Source organism: Ambystoma mexicanum, chromosome 7q, assembly GCF_040938575.1.
Source record: "Ambystoma mexicanum isolate Mex_15411 chromosome 7q, UKY_AmexF1_1, whole genome shotgun sequence".
Classification (NCBI taxonomy): domain Eukaryota; kingdom Metazoa; phylum Chordata; class Amphibia; order Caudata; family Ambystomatidae; genus Ambystoma; species Ambystoma mexicanum.
Window position 1 is genome coordinate 584,345,373 of NC_090941.1, and position 23,649 is coordinate 584,369,021.

The window sequence follows — 23,649 nt, forward strand, 5'->3', positions numbered from 1 at the left end:
AGCAAGCACAATGCTTTTCCTATGCGAAAATTAGGAAATGCCACACAAAAGAGGCCCAGGGTGCAGAGGCCCACCGGGAAATCTCCAGATTTCCCTATAGGCCAGTCCACCCATGCCTCCACGACACCACGACCCAGCAGCGAAGTTTCCCTACACCAATGTTACCCATCTCGTAATTCCGCTACCCTGATCATCTATCCAGCTCTGAACATTGTAGTGTCCCACATACCCACAAACTGACAAGCCACACATAATGGTGTCCCTCGCCAGTCTTCACATAAAGTGAACCTTGCCCCCCAGGTGTACCAGCAAGGTTCCCACAGACAGCCATTCCCATACTGGTTTTGTGCGATACTGCATTCCCCTCCTTAAATATATATTTCAATGCATCTTTTACTGAAGCAAAAAAAAAACATTTTAACAGGAGAAATGCCCAATAGTCTCTGTAAAGTAGAGATAATGATATGCAATACACTAGACACACTGCCAACTTGCAAGCTTGTTCTTGCTACTGCTGACAACAATGGGAATTGGTGTAAGTAAAGCAGCTTTGATAGATGAAGTGTACATGCAACAATGGCTTTATAGTCATGTGACCCTCGAAATGTTTGCGGAGCAGACAATGACAATGGTCCTTCAGCGAGCCCCTATTTACATCAATGAGCTCCTGATCTCGATGAACTCGGAGCTGCACACACAAGGAGTAGCCCCACGTGTGTAATTAAAATGGACGTACTGCCACTCAAAGCTAGGATTTTCCTTTAGGTCAATCACAGTCCCACTTATTTTGAACCACCTGCGGGAGTTGATTTTTAAAAGGCAGCTTTTGTATCCCCCGTGGCACACATCCTGCCCTTATAGAAGCAGGGCACACATGGGGTCTAGGCCGACCTAGGTTCATTGCTGCTGTGTCACAAGCCCTTCATAGACCACGCATGATGCATCCTGCGCCAGATCGATCATAAATGCCATAAAGAAATTAGGAATTTAATTGAACACAAAACACTAAGCAATGCCTATCTTAGTATTTTCAAAAGTCAGCATTTTCGATTTCGTGGAAACATGGAACAATCTCAAAATTGCTCAAAAGAATCCTTGTTAAATGCCAACTGTTGTGCCTCTAACCTTTCTCCACCCTTCCCGGTCCACGGTTTCTCCCTCTTCCCATCCCCTCAACGCTTGCTAGACTCTTCTCTTTGCTGCACCGCCCCTTTCCAACTAGGCTTTGACCATAGTATTCCTGAGATGAACAGGAAATACACCCAATCATGTATTTTCCATTGTGAACATGCCTACTGGTCCATGTTCACGAATCTGTGTTTCCGGAGCACCTCTTAATCCGCTGATCTGCTTAAAGGCATTTCCGAGGTGTCTCGTACTCACAGCACAGCCAAGCCTGCGCACAGTGGATCCTGCTTGAGGCATGCTTGGCTTGGATGCATTGCATCGTATTTGTGTGAGTTGGCGGATTCTTGCCTCAGAAAAAGAATCATTTCTACAGGAGCACTCGGCTGCAGGTACAGATTCACTGTCCGAGGCTCCAGAAGTCCAGTGCCACCCCTCCTACTTTGCCACACACATCCCAGTTCGACCCCAGCTCGCTCGTGATGAAACACACTGGTAGTCTGACACCAAAGCCGGAATAGTGACATTGCTACTATAACATCCTGTTTCCGCATGGATTTAGATCTTCTGCCTAGTTCACATATGCCGGCATACTGTGCTACTGCACCTACGGACATACACTGGATGAAGTGAGATAGCACTACATGCAGTAATCCATGGGCAGCCGAGGGGATAGGAATCAGGGAAAATGTGTGGATTGTGTACAGTCTTGCTATGCCAACTTAGCCAGGCGTAATCAAACCTTTTGCTATGAGAAGGATGAGGAGTTAGTTGCATGGTATATGCCAAACAGAAAGTGCTGTTGGAAGGATGTAAATGAATCTTAACCGCTGGCATTGCTCTGGGCAATCCTCCAGACCACCAGCTTCTGGCCCCCATGACATTGCAGAAGTGGAAGGGCCATATGCAAATCAGGTTTGGTGCCACCGCAAAAGGGGGCAGTCTAGTCCAACTTGCTAGGTCGCATTCTTCCTGCACAAAACCACAACCAACCCCAGCAGTCGATCTCCCTTGGCAGGAAAGCCTATGCCAAGATGTAGGTCCCTTCCTTGCTGACCAATAGGAAACCAGGATTCAGCTCACTGAGGAGGCCCAATGAGGCCGAAACGTGTCTGGGATTCTCCTGCCATTGGTGCCAATACCGATACTGATTTCCATGTGGGTGGTCGCTTTTCTGCAAAGGTGCAGATGGACTCAAAAACGATGGCGTGGAAGGTAGCCCAGAGTAATGCCAGTGGTGGTTGATTTATTCAAGACCTTTGAGCCTTCGTGTTTATGGTTATAGTTAAAATGGCATACCCCATTTCGCATCTATGTCGCACACATACGGAGGACATAGCGCGCATAGCGAAAAGATAATGCATGCGACTGAACATTAGCACAGCCCCAATGCATGCAGAGGCACCGCACACAAGTGGTACGTTGCCACATTGTGTCTATGACCTATTAAGGGGACCGGGAATAGCCCACCTGCCAGAATACCGTAGCAGTTGATCTTTTCACCCATCCCCCTATAGAATGAGGTTTGCATGCAAAATCCACCAAGTGACCTCACGGTAAATTTACCACTTGGAAGACAAAAAGTAGACTCCTATCATAATTCTATATTTAACTACATTTAATTTTGCACTTGGTAAATTCACTGAGGGGAACGTAGCCTGGGCCCCTTTATTGAGGTTCTCCTCGGAGCATGATGCGAATTCCAGTTAAGAGACATCTCAAGGAGCGCCAGTCTGGGCTTGCCGGGGGTAAGTGTGGTGCTGTTCCTGCGATGAAGCATGTTTTGTCAACCGTACTTGGTATTTGTTCTTACAATGAGTTCGAAATCACACGTAAATTATAGTTTTAAGGACACGCCTGCAATTTAGATGGATGAGCTACTACAATAATTTGAAGTGCGTATTTTCTGTTTGTCATTCAAAATCACCCCATAAAAAAATCATAAACTCAGAGTGTTACTGCCCCATGCTTCCAGCGCATGATCTTTTAGCTTCCTTACCCCTCACCCCAGGAATCTGCTTCTCCTAATCCCAGCAAAAATTCTTCTCTTTCAGAGTTCAAATCCAAACTCAAGAACAATTTAACCTCCAATAGACCATTGTAGTGAACGTGTGCTCTGCAAATGCCTCCACTTAACAAAAGATGGCTCAGCGGGTTAAACGCTCGTTGCCGTGATCTGCAGGTTCAAATTCTGGCAAGGCCAACTTAGCCTTTCGTCCTTCTGAGGTCGATAAGCAAGTAAGACTTTCGATTGGGTAGTAACAGTAATGTACTTAAATATGCCCTATGTAAAGAGCTTTAGATTAGAGCGCTATATATAAAACACATTATTATTAATATTGTCTTTAGTCATGATTGGGTCGTGTTTTGTCAGTCTCTCAGCTGTTTGGCAGAGAGCATGTCACTCCATTTTTTTCAGATGTTTTATACAGCACCAAACAGGCTGTGATACACCTGCGTCTGAACATTGGCACGCGTCGCTGACATTTTCAAAATTCCAAACGGGTAAAGTTGGCAAAAGTTGGCAGCACCCTAGATCGCCACTGAAGGAGTTATGGGTCCCAATAGAAAGCTGTGGTGGGAGTCTGGGTGAGGCGTGGTCAGGTTTAACGTTTGCTGTGATTGGAGGTGGACTGGTGTCGTAAGTGGAGGGATGGGTTGTGGATTACATAGACTGTTAAGAGTGGAGACCGGATATGAGGCGCGTGCCATAGCAGCGCGCCTCCTTCGGTATGTCCTGGAATGCTGATCTGCAGCTGAAGGTGCAGCTCAATTTTCAGAAGACTCGTGAAGGGCAGGTGCTACAACTGTGCATTCAGGGATGGATTTGTACAATTCCAGACCCTCAGTCACTGGACACTAAGAGAGCCACCTGCAGAATTTCCAAATTGGCAGCCACTAATTGTCAGCATCTGCAGGTACTGTAGGTTCTTGTACCAATAAGCTTTAAAAAAATAAACATCAGCCTTTTAATGTAATCTTAGACTCGAGGAACCCATGAAGCGGTTTAATCTTGGTTTCATTGAGTTATGCATTTCCATGCTAAGGTTCAATCTGGCACCAGAATGGGCACCCGTTATACCCCATTAATTAGATTGTTTAGATGTCTGGTTTAGGCTACATTGCAGTCTAACATCTGTAACATCTGCACACTATAACATGAGCAATGGGAAACTGCACCTGGCAGTACGTTTTTAAGAGGGGCCAGATTTGTGGGAACAGGCCACAGTGTGTGCACTCGCCACTAGCCATTGGCAATGGACAGTGTCTTTAGAAAGGGTCTACTGCATGTATGATGACAATTGGCATCCATGGCAGAGGGCGAGTGACTTTCATGCCTGGCTAGCAGCTTGCAACTGACACTTTTCACCCTGATTTACGATATGGAGAGTTGGAATGAGGAGCCCTCGACCACTGTGATTTGGTGGGAGAGAGTTGGCTATGAGTAAATAATCAGACCATATCCTTTACCTTCTCGGTTGGGCCTGGGACTGTCCCCAAGGTGTGGGCCACAAAAAATGTAATCTCGTTATAGGTGAAGCCGGCAAGTACTAAAACTTCTCTATTGATGCTGCTGCGGACTCAGTAGTTCTCAAAGTTCAAACCGGGAGGGTTCAAAAGTAATTTCCGCCTTGGCAACAGAGACAAGGAAAGGGTTAACATCTCAGGGTTTAGAGAACATGTAGGAAAAAGCTACACAATCTCTTCAGTGAAAGCTTGAGCTGTATGATGAATCATGAACTGTCTTGATAAAGGGTCGAGAGAGGTGGTTTATAACCAAATACCCATGTACACAAAGCGAGGAAAGGTGAAGTCCTTTCCTCAAGCACTAAAAATAAAGTGTAAATTCCACTTTTTAAAACGTTATTGATGTAGGAGCAAACCTACTGTTAGTTTCCAAGCATATACTATAGCCTTATAATTTGCCTCAGGCTATAACTTGGTGAGGTGTGGAAGGCAGTAGCAATACATGTTTTGGAGTTTTGGTGATGAAGTAAACCTTGTTACTCAAATAGTGAGTAAAGTAAATAAAGATATTAAGTTAGTCAATTTAAAGTGGATTTATTTTGTAGTATTTAAACAACATGATTGTCTTAAATTATGCTTTTGAATTGCAAACTTGGTTGAAATTAAACGGATTAAGCATGCATTCGGTGTTGTGTAAAATGAAACCCTTACTGTATTAAGGGGAAGGATGTTCCCATGTTTTAACTTTTCCTTTTGTGTGTTAAATAGGATGTTGCAGCTAAAAAAGGTCTTCTCAGAGTGGCAGTGTCTCCTTGAAAGAAACCTTTCTGGAAATTGAATTGTTGCTTCCCTGTCTGCTTACGAAGTCGGACTGTTCCAAATGCAGTCAATACCTATAGTTATTGACTGCACTCTGAACATTGCGATTGGGTGAGAGGAGGTCAACAACTATCTCCAAGTGCTAATAATATTCATTAAAGACCCAAGGTCATTGAAGAATAGTATATGTCTGGAATTTAATCGATAGCAAATAGAAAGTGATTGCGTTTTTAAAATAACTGTTTGCGGGCTCTCAAATAGATAAAAGGTAAGGAGACTACTTTTAGAGTTTGAGGATAGTACTTTCCATCTCTTTGCTATGTATGTTTCTACCAGAGTGTTTGCTTATGAAGGAGCAAGGTAAATGCCCCATTGATAATATAACTGGCACACTGAGGCCTAATTTTCTGGCGTTCCGTCTCATCTCTCTGGTGGTGCACCGTTTGCTGTACGGGGCTAGATACCCTGGATTGTTATTCGACTTGTGAGCCCTTTTTCTCACTTGTTTTACCAAATGTAGTGCTTCTGCGTCCTTGCGGATTGTGATGTGGGTCCGAGTTTTCCAGTTCATTTTACATGCCAAAGTGGCCCGCCTGTATTCTTTGTGATCTCCTGTTGTCCTGTCAGGTTATCTGAGCAGCATAAATAACAAGAGTGACAGGCAAAAGCTTTTTACCTTTGTCTCTTTTCCTCGTCATTTCTTAAAAGTTACATGTATTGGGATCAAAAAGCCAAATGTCACAGTCCTCCTGCCACAGGGTTAAACAGAGAGGGCATCAATTCTCCTAACCTTTCTAAATATTGAAATGTGGCCAGTACATATCAGAAACATAAACCTGTTCTTTAAATCCCTCCTATGATGACAAAGCACAATGGGCCTCATTCCGAGTTCGGAGGTAACCATGCCGATATTTGCGGCATGGCTGCCTCCAAACTCGTCCAAACTCCGGCCTGGTAAATGGAGTAATTACCAGTCCATTCCGAGGTCGGAGGGACCGGTAATTCACCAGGGCCATTCCCCATTCCCATTTGAGCCCCCATAGGGCTCAATGGGAAGGCGGCAATAACGGTACCATAAATTACGGTACCGTTATTGACCCCGGAGTCCCTTTGCGGGTCCCGTACTTAACGCCTGCTAAAAGCAGGCGTTAAGGAAGGACCCGCAAAGGGAACTCGTAGTAGGGCGGTAAGGGTTTAATGGCACCGGTCTCGTTGCCGGTGACCATTAACCCTTACCGCCCTACTCGGAATGAGGCCCAATAATGTGGCATACACAGCTGATGCCTCGGATCCGGACACATCAACACACCAGCCAATGAGCATCAACGCTCCATGATGGCCTTCACCTGGCAGGGTCAGTGGATCCTTTCTGGTCTTTGCTGGTGTTCTTTCTTTCCGTTTCTAGGGTCGGGCACAGGACCCAGTTGTGACTTTCCCCCTGGGGGTGGAAGGGGGAGGGGGAAATGGCCTGGACACCTAGTTACAATCGAGAGTGAACTCTGAGGGATTCTAACAGTGTATCAATAGCCATGAAAGCCTGGGAGATCCTGCACCCTCGGCAATTAGAACGATTAGGACCCCACGACAAGGCAAATGGATGACTTGGCCGTTGGTTGCACTACAACCACTCCGCCAGTAACAGGGCTACTATGAAGCAAATTTGTTGGACACCACTTTGTTTTCACATTCATTTATATGCTGGGAGACAACCGTCTTCTGTGCTCTCTCGTTCTGTCGCGTCGAAGATTTTCATTATAGCAGAAAAGGTCTCTGCGGTTAAGCGCAGTAGATTTTCCACTTTCCATCGCTTTTCTGTACTATTATTCATATGGTGTACAATGCCGTCACAGTGCGCGCTGCAACCCCTGATATGGCGGCCCTGAGGATGAGAACCACCTTTCAGAAACTTTTTTAGTACCGGACGAGGGAGAATCAGAATGAAAGAACCATTAACCGGCCGGGAATCCCTAGGATTCCACGCCCTTGTCCCCGGAGAGGGCGTGGCAGCCCCTCAACCAATGAGGAGGCTGGAAGCGGGGCCATTTTCTCAGTCATTATTTTTTTCTGTTCTGAAACGCTGCAGCGTTTCGCGACAGAAAAAAAAACTGCTTTTAGTACCCTGGTCTTGCAGATCTTGCGGGCCGGGGTACTTATAACAATATGCCCCACGCGGCGGGGGCATTACCGAGTCAGGTAATGCCCCGGAGCCTTTGTTAAGGCTCTCACTTCGCTATGGGCCCCGGGGCATTACCTGACACAGTAATGTCCCCGCCGCTTGTGGTATATTGCTTAAGAATCAACAGGCCTTAATAGCAGTTGCGGCTCTGAGTCCGAAGAAACACACTGCCTGGGCACACATTCCCAACTACTAAGGATGCACAATTCAGGAACAGAATTGGGCGGGAACAAGGCGCAGCTGTATCCGGCAAAAATTGTCGTGCCAGAGCGCCTGTTCTATGTAGCCCAGAGGCCCAAACTCAGCCCGAGTTCAGGAACCTATCTGCCCATGCCTGCAGCGAGTTTCCTGAATGCTATGTGTTTGGAGTCTCAGTGCAAGCAGTAAGATACAACTGCTTCATACACTGCATCTGAAAGTCACCAGTAAAACCACGTAAACAATGAAACGGTCCAAAGCTGTATAAATATATATATCTCGTGTTCTCACACATTTTGCTGTCATGGTAACTATTCTCACAGATGAAGCGAGCATCATAGTAAGTGTGCATTGCACGATCAGAAGGAATGCACTTTTGAAATACTATCACAGACATGTTTGAGAAATTGGCGGTCATTCTTATTTTCCCAAAATGCACTTTGTTTTTATGCAAAACAGCCAGCATCCTATATTCAGGGCACCCGCATTATTTTACACCTAACTCCGCCCCTCAGTCCCACCCACACCACTGACAATCCAACCCCCCACAACATGATACACTCCCCGTGCGCACGCAGGAGGTTCGGGTGGAAATACCCCAGTCTCTTTGTCTCATTTCCAGCACTGCTGCACGTGGACATTTACTTCACTTTACGCTCTATCTACTGGGGTTTGCTATTAAAAGTAAACCACATACATGCTCTGACATTAGTAAGAAGCAAACTCCTCAACCTGTAATGAGGTAGAATGATATAGGAGTATCACTATTAAAAGTACAGTGGTTAGCCATCCCAAACTGTTTACGCTGCACATGTCCACAATGAAGACTTGTAGAAGACGGCTTTGAATGACTGACATGATCTTTTGAGCCGCTAAACTATGGCCCTCATTATAAGTTTGCTGGTCTGGAAACAACAGTGCTGGAAAGCTTACCGGCACCGTTGTTTCCAGACTGGCAAACTACGAGTTCTGCGGGCGGGTGCCGTCCCGCCCGCCAGGTCAGACCTGGTGGTGGGACGGCACCCACAGAGTTTCACGGAAGCATCAGCACAGTTGCGCACCGTGCCGGTGCTTTCGTCCTCCCCATTCCCATGGAGTCCTGTCGGACACCACGGGAATGGGGATTGACAGAATTTTCGGCGACCGATTTACCGGACCACAGGGGCTGTAATGTCCTGGTTAATCCGGCAAGTCTGGCGCCAGTAAATCACTACGGTTTTACCGGCATGGCTACCGCCGGACTCGAAACAAGCCCCAATGTCAGGGATTCATTGTACTGGAGAACAGAGGACTGCCCAAGAGCTTCAGAGTGTTTGAAACCAGTAGACGCGTGGGTGGCCATCCGTACAGAAATAGCACAGAGGCACTGAAAGGTCATCCAAGAGTGAAAACAACCCATGCTACTATCCAGGGAAGTGAGTTTGCTGAAAGACCAGGGTCTTAGGTTGCCAACAGTATTGTAAATGACCGAGGACGTTATGTGAATTATTAAATGACTAGTGTGAAAGCTCATGTACACAGGCCAAAGTGCATAAGGAAAGACATTTCCAGAGTGTTGATATATTATGTGGTATATCGTAATGCAATCTTGTACAGCAGGTTTTCATTAACACAGTAGGACGACTATATGTCCAAAGGCAACAGCTCCCTCTAGCCTTGACAACAGGTGAAGCGAACAGTCTCTACTGAGCATGACTGCATCAGACAAACATACATGTGGCCTTTTATTATATAGGATGGCAGAGGCCAGCATTGAGCAAGCATGCCTCCCCTCAAGCCACAAAGGGCACTGTGCATATGCACATGCTTATATTCTAAAACTGACAGAGTCTTTGGGTCTTATGACAGAAAAAATACCACCTGTGGTAAAGTACCGCTCTCCCAAGATGGATGCTTTTGCAAGCAATAACATACATTTATTGCAATTACATATTAATGCCGTGTTTATCATGAGTAGAGGTCAATTCTGGCAAAAATGTAGCCCGTGGAACATATGTTTGTACTTTTCTAGCACCTAAACAAATCCCAGCAGTGGGAAATACCACCAAGAACTTTGCAACCTGCAGTAAACATACATCAGGTCAAGATCTATTTAAATTTAGGGGCAGGCATGTGACAAGCAGTGAACAAACCACACTCTTTCACCCCATGTGTTTACTCTTCACACATGGCACATTATTCACACAGTAGCATTTGGCTATGAGTGGTACTTGTATTAGACTAATAAAAAGCTGGTCTTACTTTGGCTGGAAAATCCAGCCATTGCTATAATTATGATTGCCAGCTGTAACACAATTCAGACATGTTTATTATTACCACCAGTGGTAATTACTCCCAGAAACGTTCATAGTGAGCGGTATTTGTGGTGGAGTGTTTATTACTGGCAGATGGTAATTTGCCATTGTACAATGGGGATTTCATTAAAGGCAGCATAATTGACAGTTTCCAGCAGCGCTATTCCTTCACTCATTCTCTAGTATGGCTCTGCATGTTTTGCACAGTTGTATTGTTTTTTTCTTTCCTCAAGAATTGCATTACCACCACGATTCTATGCTGTGCTTTAAAACATCAGGCCGGCTCTTACTCTGCCGAACTGCAGGTAGACTGATCACTGGGCATGGTCCACGCCTATGCATTTTTCAGCTAATAGATAACACATGTCTGTCCAAATTCAAATATCAACCACAAATCATTCGATGTGGCACTTTTTCGAATATTACTCATCAGTTCCAAAGAAAAAGGAAGATGCCAGACAATCAAACCTGCTTCAACACAGCATCTGAGAGGTAAGGCAGGTTCGTTTCTGGTAAACATCAAGGAAAGACACACAGCATGCGATGGGAGAACAGATGCGTCTCACTCCTGGGGCTCTGCACTCAGTGCTTAATTTGTGCCGGTGTTTGCCGGTGGCCAACACTGGCACTCTTTTTTCAACACATGCACTCTTTTTTTGAGTCTGCAGCTATTGCTGCAGAGTCCTTCCTCTGTCACGCTTGGAACCGGGTGGCGCCCCTTTGTTGGCATTTTTTTTAAGTGGATATCTGACTGCTATTAATACAGTGGAGTGCTTAATAGCAGGCGGGGCAGCCGCACAGAACACCAAGGCCTCTGCAGCTTGCCTTCTGTTAAGCACACCACACTGTGTTGAATAGCAGACAAGCTGCAAAGGCCTTGGTGCGCTGTGCGGCCACTGGGCTGGCCGCTTCCTCACTGGCATTTTTGGGGAGGGAGGGGGTTTGGGAGGAGATCATCACTGGGCACACTGCCACATAAGCACTGCTGCGCTGCTACTGCACGGGCCTGGTGGCCCAGCATTGAAATTCTCATTTTCGTCAGGCCAGGGGCCGCAATATGCAGCATAACCTCGCAGTTGCCGTCGAGGCCCGGGCCCATGGATGCTGTGGTGGGTCGGGTCCTCCAGGCCGGTTGACTAACTTCTGACAAGTTTGCCAACTAGCCCTGAGGACCCGACCTATCCTATCTTTTGCACCATACACAACAACAACAGAAGTATATACATACTGTGCCCTAACTTTGCCTAATTAATATAAAACTGCTGATGCGCCGCCTGGTAAGCAATCATGCTCCAAGCGGCGCACCAGCGTATTTCTTTATTTTTTATTGCCACTGTGTCACATGGTCAGGTCACCTGTTTTTTTAACATGTGCGTGACTGTCCATGCGTTCCAGTCACACAGGGGGGCACGGACTCAGTGGGTCTTAGACACACCCTGTTTGGTGCACACGGGTAGGGAGTGGCACACAAGAATCCGCAGATGCGGCCAGCGGCAACTGAGCCTTTTTTTCGGTCCTTGAAGCAGTTGGGATCGGGACAGTAGTAGCCCTCTCGGCTCCACTCCGGTCCAGCTCCCACTCCCATCACACTCTTAGCTCAAGATGGAGAGTAATTGTGTCTGATCCCAGGCAACTCGTTAATTCTCCCAAAATCTCACGGGTACAGCACATTGCATTTCTCGGGTGGGAAAGAACTAGGCCACCACTCAGAATGTCGGCGTCCATCCCTGTCTTTAAATAATCTGCCCCAAATTCTAAAGTTGCATCTTAGAATATAGATGAACAATTGATGAACTTGCATGACCCGTTTTCGGTGTCAAGATTTTGAAATACTTAGAAATATGGCGCTTTAAGTTCAGCTAATGATCCGTGGAGAGAAGCTTTTCTCTGATCTTTCCCAGCAAGCATTGGACACAAGGTACTGGACTTGCAGGTCGTTCAACATGGAGGCTCAAGTAAGCACTGGAATTCCGAGGCGACCTGTGACTTGCCTATTTACTCCAATGGATCACCGCTGCAACGTGACTATTTCACAGCGCAGTGAACGGAAAATATGCTGTGGGAAACTGTACCAAACTTAAATCTGCTGTAGACTGGGTGTGCTATCCTTTGTGTGGGTCTGTGTACAAAACGTTCTTCAGTTTGAAGGGAAGGGTGCATTTTTTTTTGCAGCAATTCCACGGATCAATTACTTATTGGTTTGAGGTGTCCGCGAGCGCCGATTGATTAGTTCAGTCATGGTATGCACGTTTTCAAAGCAGAGGCGTAGGCAGGGTAGGGCCTGAGGGGCAAGGCCCACTCAAAATCTGTAAATGCCCACTCAGCAGCGCTGTGCGGGCATTTACAGATATTTGTGTCAGTGCAGCAGGCACAACTCCATTAGCTTCAGGTCCCATTTGCTAGACAATCCTGGCTACTCCTCTGTTTCAAGGAACATTATTACCATACACGAGGCCAACACTGTTGCGGGAGACACTTTTGTCTGGAAAGCGCGCTAGGGCTGGTGTTTTTATACGTCGGCCTGTGCATTCTCAGAGCAGCATGTATCTGTTTAGCAGCTGCATGCACAGCATAGCACCACGCCCTTTTGAAATCCAGCCCTGCCCTATTCTAGTTTTGCGGCATTTTGATTACTGCAAGAGAGTATTCAATAGTGGGTGCATCAGTGGTAGAAGTGTACCAACAAAAAGTAGTGGAACTGTGGTCTCGGCAGGACAGAGGGTAGGCAGAAGCATAGTGCAAGGTGGACTGTAAAAATTTCCAGGCCCTGTCCCCAATATTTCAAAATGGTCAGCTTCTCAGAGTAATTTAGATCTCAGTGTGCACACTTTATGAAATCTGCACTCATGGTTTAATTGGCGATAGCACTGATTCATGTATAGTAATAGGGAGCAGTGGCATATATATCGCATCACAATTTGCTTCTTGGCACAGTCATGGCAACACTACTTAAAGCAATGAGACCTCTAACTAATATGTATACCCAGAGGGGGAAATGGAAAAGAATTGGTGGGGGTATCCCACAAGGGCCGAGGTGTGGGTGGAATTTGGAGGGCGGTGCCCGAGGAGGTGGGGTTAATGGGGCGGAGCTCCCAGTTGACCTCCGATCAGAGGGAATGTCCAAAATAATAGTTTTAAACGGCACTATTTCTTTCATGCTGCTTCTTTTCCAAACTACATATCAATTCCACTTCCATGGCACTGGTGACGAGATACTTTACGATGCTGAAAATAGTTTTGACAAGTGTTGCTGAGTAAATAGTCTTTAAAATGCACAATTTTCATTCCATTTTATAAAAAAAACTTCCCCTTGGGTACTATTCAAACAATGTGATTTCTGTTTGCCACAAGCAACATTTTCCGTTACTTGAAGCACACCCAGCACAGCGCCTGCAGCTCCCCTCTGAAAGCAGTTGGGTGGCTGCATCGTGTGTGATGTTAATAGGAGTATTTATTTATGCAATGTTTGTTGGATACAAGTATATTTATTTATCTATGCAATGTTTGTCGATTCAAGTAACCGTCAAACATTGCATAAATAAATAAACTGGGTCGTGGCTGAGGACTGTAACTTCCTCTTGTGACCTCTTGCATGGGGTCACCAGAGGAAGTTACAGTTTGCTCGCGTGCACTTATATTTTTTTCTTCTTCTCGCCAGCTCAGAGCAGGGGTTTGGGGTGGCTTGCTCTGGCTGGATCCCGAGAAGGATCCGGCCCAATGACCAGCCCTGTGTATACCTCATCTATGCTTGGTATGTATTTGTATTTTGCTCATTGCAGCAGGTGTGCCGCTTTCATCAGTGCTTATCATTATACCTCCTCAACCCATGTGCGCTCCTTCCCCATCCATCCCACAACTGGCCCGTTCCAGCAGTTGCTGCAGTGCCAAACATGTGACATGGAACAGTAGTGCAATGGGCTGGTGGTGGGCCAATCTAGCACTGAGCCGGGCCATAGTGAACCAAGATTTCTTGGGGCCTGGCACTTGTTTCTTTTACAAATTAAGCACTGTTTGCACTCTTGGAAAGACAAACACTAACCGGCAGATAGGTGAGAAAAAGAGAGGGGGAGATAGCGAGAGTAGAGAAGAGAATAGAAGAGGGAGACGAGAAGTGAGAGAGGGAGTGAGTGAGAGAGAGGAAGAGAGAGTGAGAGAGAGTACCGTAGAGAAGAGAAAGAGGAAAGACAGAAAACAGAAAGAGGGTAAAAGAGCAAGACAGATTAGGATGGAGCGAGGAAGTGTGTGCGTGAAAGAGAGACAGAGAGAAAGAAGAGAGAGCAGGGAAAACAGAAAGAGGGTAAAATAGATTATGATGGAGCAAGGAAATTTGTTTGTGTAAGAGAGGGAGAGAGAGAAGAGAGAGCAGAGAAAACTGAAAACAGAGAGAGGGTAAAGGAGCAAGAGAGATTAAGACAAAGCAAGGAAGTGTGTGGCAAATAACGTCCAGAGCCCGGGCTCTGATCTGAGACCCACTAAGGCCTATAATGAGCCTGCACAATCACATGCTGCAATAACAATCTGTTCGGGGGTATGACGTACAGACGGGTCTTTTCTCACACAGATTTGAGACCCTCCAAGGCCAACAAATAACCTTCTGGATCCTGATGAAACTTCCTACTCAGGAAACCGTGGTCTACCCAATTTAGTGCACTGATCACTTGATAGTCCTGCATTGAAAAGGGACTCGCAAGCACAGCCACACCACCAAACTCTTTGTTGACTGTAAACTGTACTTTTATACACTCTTAGGTGTATTTTTCAGGCACCAACCAGCCATTATTTAATAATTATAAAATAGAAACAAATAATTCCGAGATCCTGACAGCCATCCTTTCACCCACAGATAACTGTCACGGACAGAACCACGCTTTGCGTCTATCCTGATGATGGCCACCTTAATAACGGGCTTGAACACAGCCCCCTATGGCCGAAACAATACAGTGTTGATGATCTGTGACACAACTGTTTAACCCCTGTTGTAGGTCTTATATATAATGTTGTGTACACTGTCTGTTAGCCACCCACAGACTAAAAAAAGCCCTGGGCAGCACTCTTTCAAGTTTTGTTTCACCCAATGTCATATTTTCTTGTGATCATGTTGGGAAGTTTTACCTCTATATTCCAGAGGTTGGTACACATCTGCACTTCCTATGTTTAACTTCGAACCTGTCCGTGTCACTTTCGTGCTTATCGGAAGTTAAGTAAATATCTAAAATATCATCTGTGCAAAAATTGTTTTTGAGATCAGAATAAATAGTTTCAAAACCACACAGCTGTATGTGGATCTCTCATCCTGATTTCTTTTGATATTCATATATGTACCCACCTGGGCATATCAGGACTCCGCCAGGCGCCCTTTAGTTATATTTGTTGCACACAACTGACTCCTTGTCACTTCACTCTGTGGAACTCCTAGCACTTACCCCCTTCCCAGACCCCCACTCTCTCCCTGCACTTGCACGTTCTGAATGCTCACAAGGCCAAGTAAGACCGCACCTTTTCCCCTAATCATCTGTTTATTCTTTGCCTTTGTTCCCATGTACCCCTCACCTGTGCCCTGTGGGCGCTTTGAAACACAATTTCTTGATGTATAAGTGCTTTACAAATGCACAATAAATAAATAAATGGAGCGAGGAATTGTGTGTGTGTAAGAGAGAGGGGAAGAGAGAGAAGAGAAACAGAAGAGCAAGCAGAAAAAACAGAAATAAGGTAACCGAGAGCAACACAGATTAAGATGGAGTGAGGAAGTGAGTGTGTAAAAGTTAGAGGGAGCGAGAGAAGAGAAAGAGTAGGCAAGAGATAGAGGAGTTAGAAAAGTGTGTCAGAGAGGGACAAGACATAGTAAGTGAGAGACAGAGAGAGAACGAGAGGGATTGAGAAATGGGGGGGTGTATACGTTTTGGCTGTGTCACAATATTTGTGGCCGAATTGACAGTAAAACCAATTTTGCCGCAGCCAAAACCTCCTAATTAAAAGCCCCCACACACACACCGCACACACCCCCTACTTACATTTTCGCCGACTGTGCAAGTTGTGACCCTGCAGCATCAGATACATCCCACCTACACAGTCGTGTTGCTAGGTCTGGAATAGTTACGGGGCTACGTTAATGTTGAGACTGTCAGGACTCAGGGCTAGCTAGCCATTTGGTTGTAGCTCCTGGGCTTCTATCCAGGGCTAAAACCAAAAGACCCGGGTATATAGCCTCGTCAGCCACCCCTAGCAATGCCTCTGCTCCTACATGGGTCGGATCTGACACCGCAGGGTCCGCTTTTCTTTTTTTATTATTTATTTTTCTTGCTCCCCGCCTCCAGACCTCCAGAAGCGGGGGATACTCCCTTGCCCCCAAAGGCAATCACTACCAAACATGGGGATTGGGGGACACCCCTGCTCCCCATGTTTGGTAGTGATTGTCAGGGGTGTTGCTAGGTCTGGAAAAGACCCGGGGCTACGCTGATGTCGGAGCTGTCAGGACTGGGGGCTAGCCAGCCTTTTGGCTGTAGCTCCTGAGATTCTATCCGGGGCTACAACCAAAAGACCAGGGGCTATAGCCCCCTTAGCCCCCCCCTAGCAACGCCTCTGGTGATTGTCCAAATTGGTTGTTTCTAAACGACCAAATGGTTCTGGCCGAATTCGGCAGTTGTACCATACAGTCAATTAGAAACAACCAATTTGGGTAATACAAAATGGGGTGGCGTTTGTGGGTTCATGTTTGCAGCGCATATCTGCTACAAAACCTACTGTTTGTGGCAGAATCTGCTGATTTCGGCCACAAGACCTTTTTGTTTGTGCCAGTTCGGACACAAAAGGAATGAGTTCGCCTTGCCGTCAGTAACAGGTGGTCTTGGAAACAGAAAGGTCGATGTATAGGTACGAAGCTGCATTGATGGAGCTTTCAAAATGGCAATTTTTTTTTCGAGAGAGACATAGACGTTTCCCTTTCTCTAATTGAAAGAGAGTTGCGTCCGTTCTAGGCCAGGCAGGAAGACGATTGGTTTGGGCATTCATGTAGTGCAAGCCCAGACCGGAAACCCCCAAACGCAGTGCCCATCGCTGGGGGAACATATGAGGGGAGCTACAACATGTGACACGGGATGGGATGTGAGGCTGGAATGCAAGGAGCGTAGGAATTTGCATTTGATGGTGGAAGCGTGCCGATAATGCTAACTGTACATGTGATCTGGTTTGTTCACGGTAGCCAAGTTAGCGGATCTCAAGCAGTATGAGAAAGGCAGCAACCACAGAACACAGCTTGAATGTACACGAGGAATGGTAAGGAGGCCATTTTAGGAATCAAGGCAAAGCACACAAGGGACTGGTAGCTTGTTTAACTGCAATTTAAAAAAAAAGCCTATTGCCAGGTGTCCTGTGAATACAGATCTATTTGCCCACCACTTGGTTCACTGAAGAATGTTGCAATGGTGGCAGTTTTGATCTATGATCATGATAACATGTTTCTTAGAAGGATAACACGGTTTGGGAATTTGGTGATATGCATAAAACTTATCTACCCCAGTATAAGCCTGCCCAGTTTGTTCATTACTTTGTTTGCAGTATTTACAATGGCATTTCATTTCCTATGTAGAGAATATAGTATTCGCATTTTACAGAAAAAACAAAAAATAGGTTAAGTTTATGATGTGTACTTAAGGCTGAAAAATGTGTAGCTACAGATATCAGTGAAAGGCACTGTGCATTGTTCTGGTGAAATGCAATCAGACTCCATATATAGTAATAACACAGCCATGCGCGAAAGGGGGAACGCCATATTGGGGCAAAGCAAAGACAGAGAGTACGGGGGGTTTACCTTGAGTGAACTGGATGATGCTGTGGTTCCCTTTGTCCAGGTTGATCAGGAATCCATGCAGCGGTCCATCCGTGATCCGGAAGCGTACAAAGAGGTTGATGCTGTCCCTGTCCTCAGCCCTCAGGGCTTTGTTGTTGATGAGATAGCCCAGGTAACCCGTGGGCAAGACACGCAGAGTGGGGGCGCCCTTGTTGACTACAATCTGCGGGATCCCATTGTCTACGGCCGTGATTTGGATTTTCATCATTTGTGGCTTCCTTGTTTCAAATACTGTGTCCGGGAAAACATAGAAATCGGAGTGGGTGCCATCGGTCACTGTAAACGAGAAACTGTCTTCAGCCGACTCGGTGCCGTCATGCTTGTAGCTCATGAGGTTGTCATTAAGATCTTGCTTGGTGAAAGTTGACACTGGCTTGGTGTTGTTGAACAGGAGCTGTCCATGAACAGGCACTTGGGTCACAATGAATTTGAGGAGGTGGTCAGGGGTGTCTCTATCTTCAACAGTTAGCTCGAAGGGGGTTATAAGTTTATTTTCGCTCTCACTGACTGCTAGGTCATGGATTGTGACCACCGGCTTTTTGTTGTCCACATCGCTTATAGAAATACGAAAGGTGCGAAAGACGGGGTTGTAGCCATCAGTGACTTCAAACTCAAAGCTATCCATCTTCACTTCATCGTCTGAAGTGTGAATGTAGTAGACTTTATTGCCTGCCAATTGCAGTTGGGTGAAGGAAGTGACCGGCACTCCGGGACGGTCTGTGCACTCCAAGTGGCCCCTAATAGGTGCCCTGGTAATGCTAAACACCAAGTGCTCATCTGGGCTGTTAAGGTCACTTGTACTCAGCAAGTCTGTTGTAAGAGTTACCCTCCCCCCTTCTTTCAATGATACTCCTTTACTGATCACGTCCGGGAAGACCATGTCTATGCCTCCAACCGTCACGTAAAAGTAGCGGTCGATAAGGGGGTTCAAGCCATCCGTCACATCAAACTTTATGAGATCGCGAACACCTTCCTGCCCAAAGTGCACATACTGGATTAAATCCCGGTCTACCTCATCCTGGGTGAAGTTCATCCCGAGTGTAATATTCTCAGTTCCACCAGAGGGCCTCCTTCTCTGTAAAAGCCCTTGCCCTGGGCCATACCGTATTATAAAAGTCAGCATCCTGTCCTCTGAATCCAAATCAGTAGCCTTCAACACTCGGTTGGAGATGATCTTGGTTTCCCCAATCTCAATTTCCAGACCATCGTTAATAGTCATTCTAGGAGTCTCGTCGTCTACAGGAATGACCATGATGAGCACGGTTTGCTCGACAGTGAATTTACCATCTGTGAGCTTCACCACAAAGCTATCCTCGGTTGTCTCCGAGTCATCGTGCTCATAGATGATGCTAGAGCTCTCCTTAATCTGCTCCAGATTGAAACTCTCTACCAGGACCGTTCCATTTGTCAGCTGATTTACAATGTGCCCATGTTTGGGAGGCTTGGCGATGATAAACGTCAACTCATCCACTGGGATATCGGCATCGGCCGCATTGAGGATGGGGGTATCTATAACTAAACTCATGCCCTCCATGACAACAAATTCTCGCATGAAGATTTCAGGCTTTTCGTCGTTGGCTGGTATAATGACAATGGGAAAGAAATGCCTCTGGGAAAAGTTAGTTCCATCGGAACATCGGAAGTTGAACCGGTCTTCCACAGGCTCTACATTTTTATGGATGCTTTGAACATAGTATATATGCCCCAGCCTGAGATCTTTCAATGTAAATGCACTTATAGCTGTCCCTGCCCTTGACTTTTCAGAACCTGGCGCTGGTGAAATGTTTTCCAAATACCCAGCAGTGGGCTGAACAACAATGGTGCAAAGGATGTCATCATTAGGGGTGTCTATGTCTTCTGCACTCAGATGCAAAGGTGTGATTACGCCCTTATCACCTTCAATGACGGTGAACTGCACTCCCACTGTAACCTCTGGGGGTTGGCTGTCAACTGGGAGAATTGTCACCTGTACCCTAACTCCTTGGACGGTGTTACCCCCAACTGTCCATTCTTCAGACATATCAGACAGCGTTAAATTAAAAGAGTCCTCTTTTTTCTGTGGCCCAATTTCACCACTTGTATGAGCGTACACGACTGCCCCATCAATGATATCCCTCTGTGAAAATCTTTCAGCCGGAATGCCATTCACCAATATGTCTCCAAACAGTGGGGGGTCCTCCACAATGAAAGTCAACATGAGATCGTCTGTGTCTTCGTCCGTACCCTGGATTACGTTAGTGGTAATGACAGCAGCACTGTTCTCCAGAACATCTAAAGAGGAGCCAATGGTTCCAGGAGGAAGCATGAGTGTTGGGACTTCGTCATCCACCAGGCGCACAGTGATTTTAATGACTATGGTCACCACATGCACCACGTCACTGACATCCAAAGTACAGGAATCGCTACTGGATTCATCTCCATTGTGAATATAAGATATCCTGCCTTTGGCTATGTCTTCTAAGACAAATGCCTCCCCTATCGCCATGACATTCAGTGAGTACAGAAACTGCCCATGCTTCGGAGATTGGGTCATTGTGAAGGATATCCGATGGCCATCTGTGTCCGTATCCGTCGCATCCAGCTCAGTCCTTGTGAGTGTGTGGGTCCCACTCTCCAGAACTGTAAAGCCTGTGTTGAGGATTGTGGGGGGCTTGTTGTCCACAGGCTGCAGGAAGACTGTGAAGGTGCCCCCCACTGTATTCCCAGCAGTGTCCTCCACTGTGTACTCGAACTGAACCACGTGAGGTGTGATACCTAGCTCGAGGTCTGGGGGCTTGTAAGCTATCTTGTGGTGGTTGATCTGTGCTTGGGTGAATTCGGTCACTACAACGTCTGGGGTCTCAGTGAGCACTATGGAGCCCATCTGGACAGGATTGTTCTCATCAGTATCAGTTGGGGGCTTAATGATTGTGTACTTCAGGTCTCTGTCGTCAGAGTCCAAGTCTGTATAGCGGAGAAACTTCCTCCTGAGGTAGGTGAGCTGGTACTCCAGCACCGTCATCTTCAGAGTAGTGCCTGTGTACAGTTCTGGGGGAAGGTCATCGATGGGGTGGATTTTAATAATAAGTGTGTTTTCCCCAGACTGGTTTGGAGGGTCATTGTCATCCTGGACCCTGAAGACAAGATGATCCAGGACGGTGGCTGTGTTGTGCGGCCCAGTGTGCCGGTAAAAGAGCTTCCCATCGAGTATGTCCTGCTGTAGCCAGGTGGTCACTACCGTTTCGTAAAGGCCCTCACTTTGAAGGTGCTGCCAGGATGCCGGTTCTTCCTGCGGTGCCTCCACCTGCCGCAGCACCACCTCCCCAAGGGCCGGGAAAGGCAGCTCCAGGGTGAACTTTAGGGTCAGGTCCTCTGAGTCGATATCGGTGGCACTGAGCACAAAGGGGGTGATGGGGACCACCTGCTTTTCGGAGAGAACTAGGCCAGTATTTGCATTCACGGTGGGGGGCTCGTCATCAGTGGGAACCACAGTGATAGGGAAGAGGAACTCCACCTCATGCCGCCCGTCACTCATCCGGAAGATAATGTTGTCACTGTAGGTATCACTGCCATCGTGCTGGTAGATGACCAGGCCAGCATCCAGGTCCTGAGGAGTGAAGTACTTCTGGGCAGGGGGTGCACCAAGCACGGTGAGGTGTCCATGCCGGAGCCCATCCAGCACTTGCAGCCGCACCTCCTGCAGGTTGTCCTCATCGCTAATTTCCAGATTGTGGGCACTGGACAGTGGACGGGACTGACCTTCGTAAAGCAGCTGGCCTGTGTTGTGGGTCACCACCGGTGCCAAGGTGTTCATGGGCCGCACTACGATCATGAAGGAAAAGGGCTCAGACGAGGCGCCCTCCGTGTCCACCACCTCCAACTCAATCTCGTAGATTCGCTCCAGGTCAGAGTCGGCGGCCGGAGGGCGGTAGGCAATGCGCAGGTCCTGCAGGTCTCGCTGATGGAAGGAGGTGATTGGCAGGCTGCGGTCATCCGTACTCACAATGCTTCCTTGACCCGGCCCAAAGGGTGAGGTGATGTTGAAGATGAGATCCTGGGGGTCAGACTCAGCATCCTCCGCCGCCAGCATGTCCGGCGTAATGGCCGTCATCACAAACTGGTCCACCTCCATCATCATCATGGCCACAAAGCTGGGCCTGGGCGCCGTATTGTCCAGGCCCTCGCGCACCCTGACCAGGATCTGGAAGTGCTCCTGCTTCAGCACCTGGCCGTCCGAGTCCAGCAGCTCCACCAGCATTGGCACGAAATCCCTATTGGGGGACCTGGAGGTGGCCGTGTGCTGGTAGCGCACGTCCAGCTTCAAGAACTCCTCGCAGTCCACCATGTGCCCGGGCTCCTTGGGCTGGAAGTTGACGAGCTTCCCGTAGCGGGGCAGACCGCCCAGGCCCACCAGGGGGCTCACCCTGCACACCTCGGCGGCCCGGTCGTAGGTGAATTCCAGGGTCTTCCTGTCGATGGGCCCACTGGTGCCCTGCAGCTTATCCACGGTCAGGGGCATGCTGCGGGTGACCACCTCCAGCTGAGTGAAGAGCACCTCCGCCTGCAGGACGAAGGGCACCACCACCGTGCGGCTCTGCGTGTCATAGCGCAGCTGCAGCTTCACCCGGTCCGTGGAAGGGCTGCGGGAGCCGAGGTGCGAGTACTTGACCTGCTCCGGTCCGAAGTCGCAGGGGAACCTGGCCGGGGAGAGCTTACCGGGCCGCTGCGACAGGGGGTCGTTGTCCAGCACGGTCAGGTGGCAGCGGTCGCCCGGCTGCACGGAGATCGACAGGTCGCGCACAGGGTCCAGGTACACGGACCTGCCCAAGGGCACTCGAATGCCGTTATTGGTCAGCAGGACGGCCCCCTCCTCCTCTTGTGCGGGTCCGTAGGACAGGGGCGCGCTGTCCGTGTGTCCCCCCGGCTGCGCGGCTGCAGCCAGCAGGAGCAGCAGTGACAGCAGCGCCACGGCGCTGCCCTGTGCGGTCCTCTCCATGTTCACAGGGGACACCTCCGTGAGTCTCCGACACTTGTCCTCCAAGGGGCACGCACTCACTCCACCTGTGAGAGAGAGAGAGAGTGAGGTGCGCCCCGGCCCTCCGAGCTCCTCACCGTGGAAGAGACAGGTTCCGGACCCCCAGCACTGCACCCTGCGCCTGACCGGCTGGTTATAAGTTGCGGATTCCCTGGGGCAGCGGAGCCCGGCGGACCCCGCCCCTGTCCCCGGGGATTGGTGCGCCGGGTGACGAGGGGGAGGGGGGCTCGGCTTGACTCTACTGAGTGGACATGGGCTGGATCAGTCAGAGAGCGAGTGCTGGGGTGAAGGTTACTGAGAGGAGGGGGGAGGAAAGTGAAGGGCTGCAGGTGCTGGGAAGGGCCGCCCTGCACCGGGAGGGAAATCCCCAGGTGAAAAGTGACAGAGAGGGGGTGGCAAGGATCAGCACGCACAAGGCTGGTCACAGGGCTGCCTGAGGCGCTGCTGCGTGACACCTGCCAATCCCAGCAGAGCGCTGACAAAAACACCGTCGCCAAAACGATGGCATCCTAGTCCAATGCATAGTTCCTACCTGTGCTTACTGCGCACACCAACGGTGACCACAGTTTGAATCCATGCCTGACGCTCTAGCAACCCCCCCCCACCCCCCGCTCCCTCACCTTGCACCCCGCCCCGGGCTGCCCCGAGACTGGCTTCACCGGGCACGTGCGGTCTCCCGTCCCCACATCGCAGCCGCGTGGAAGGAAAC

The 23,649-nt window shown here is 48.2% G+C and overlaps 1 protein-coding gene across 1 annotated transcript in view; it reads right to left on the reverse strand.

Moving 5' to 3' along the window:
• FREM2 (FRAS1 related extracellular matrix 2) overlaps positions 1–23,432 on the reverse strand; it is a 796,190-nt gene extending 772,758 nt beyond the window's left edge. The window contains exon 1 of the mRNA XM_069640403.1: positions 17,888–23,432. Coding sequence (XP_069496504.1) covers positions 17,888–22,901 — 5,014 coding nt within the window. The 5' untranslated portion in view covers positions 22,902–23,432. The remainder of the gene's footprint in view (positions 1–17,887) is intronic.
• Between the last annotated feature and the right edge of the window lie 217 nt (positions 23,433–23,649).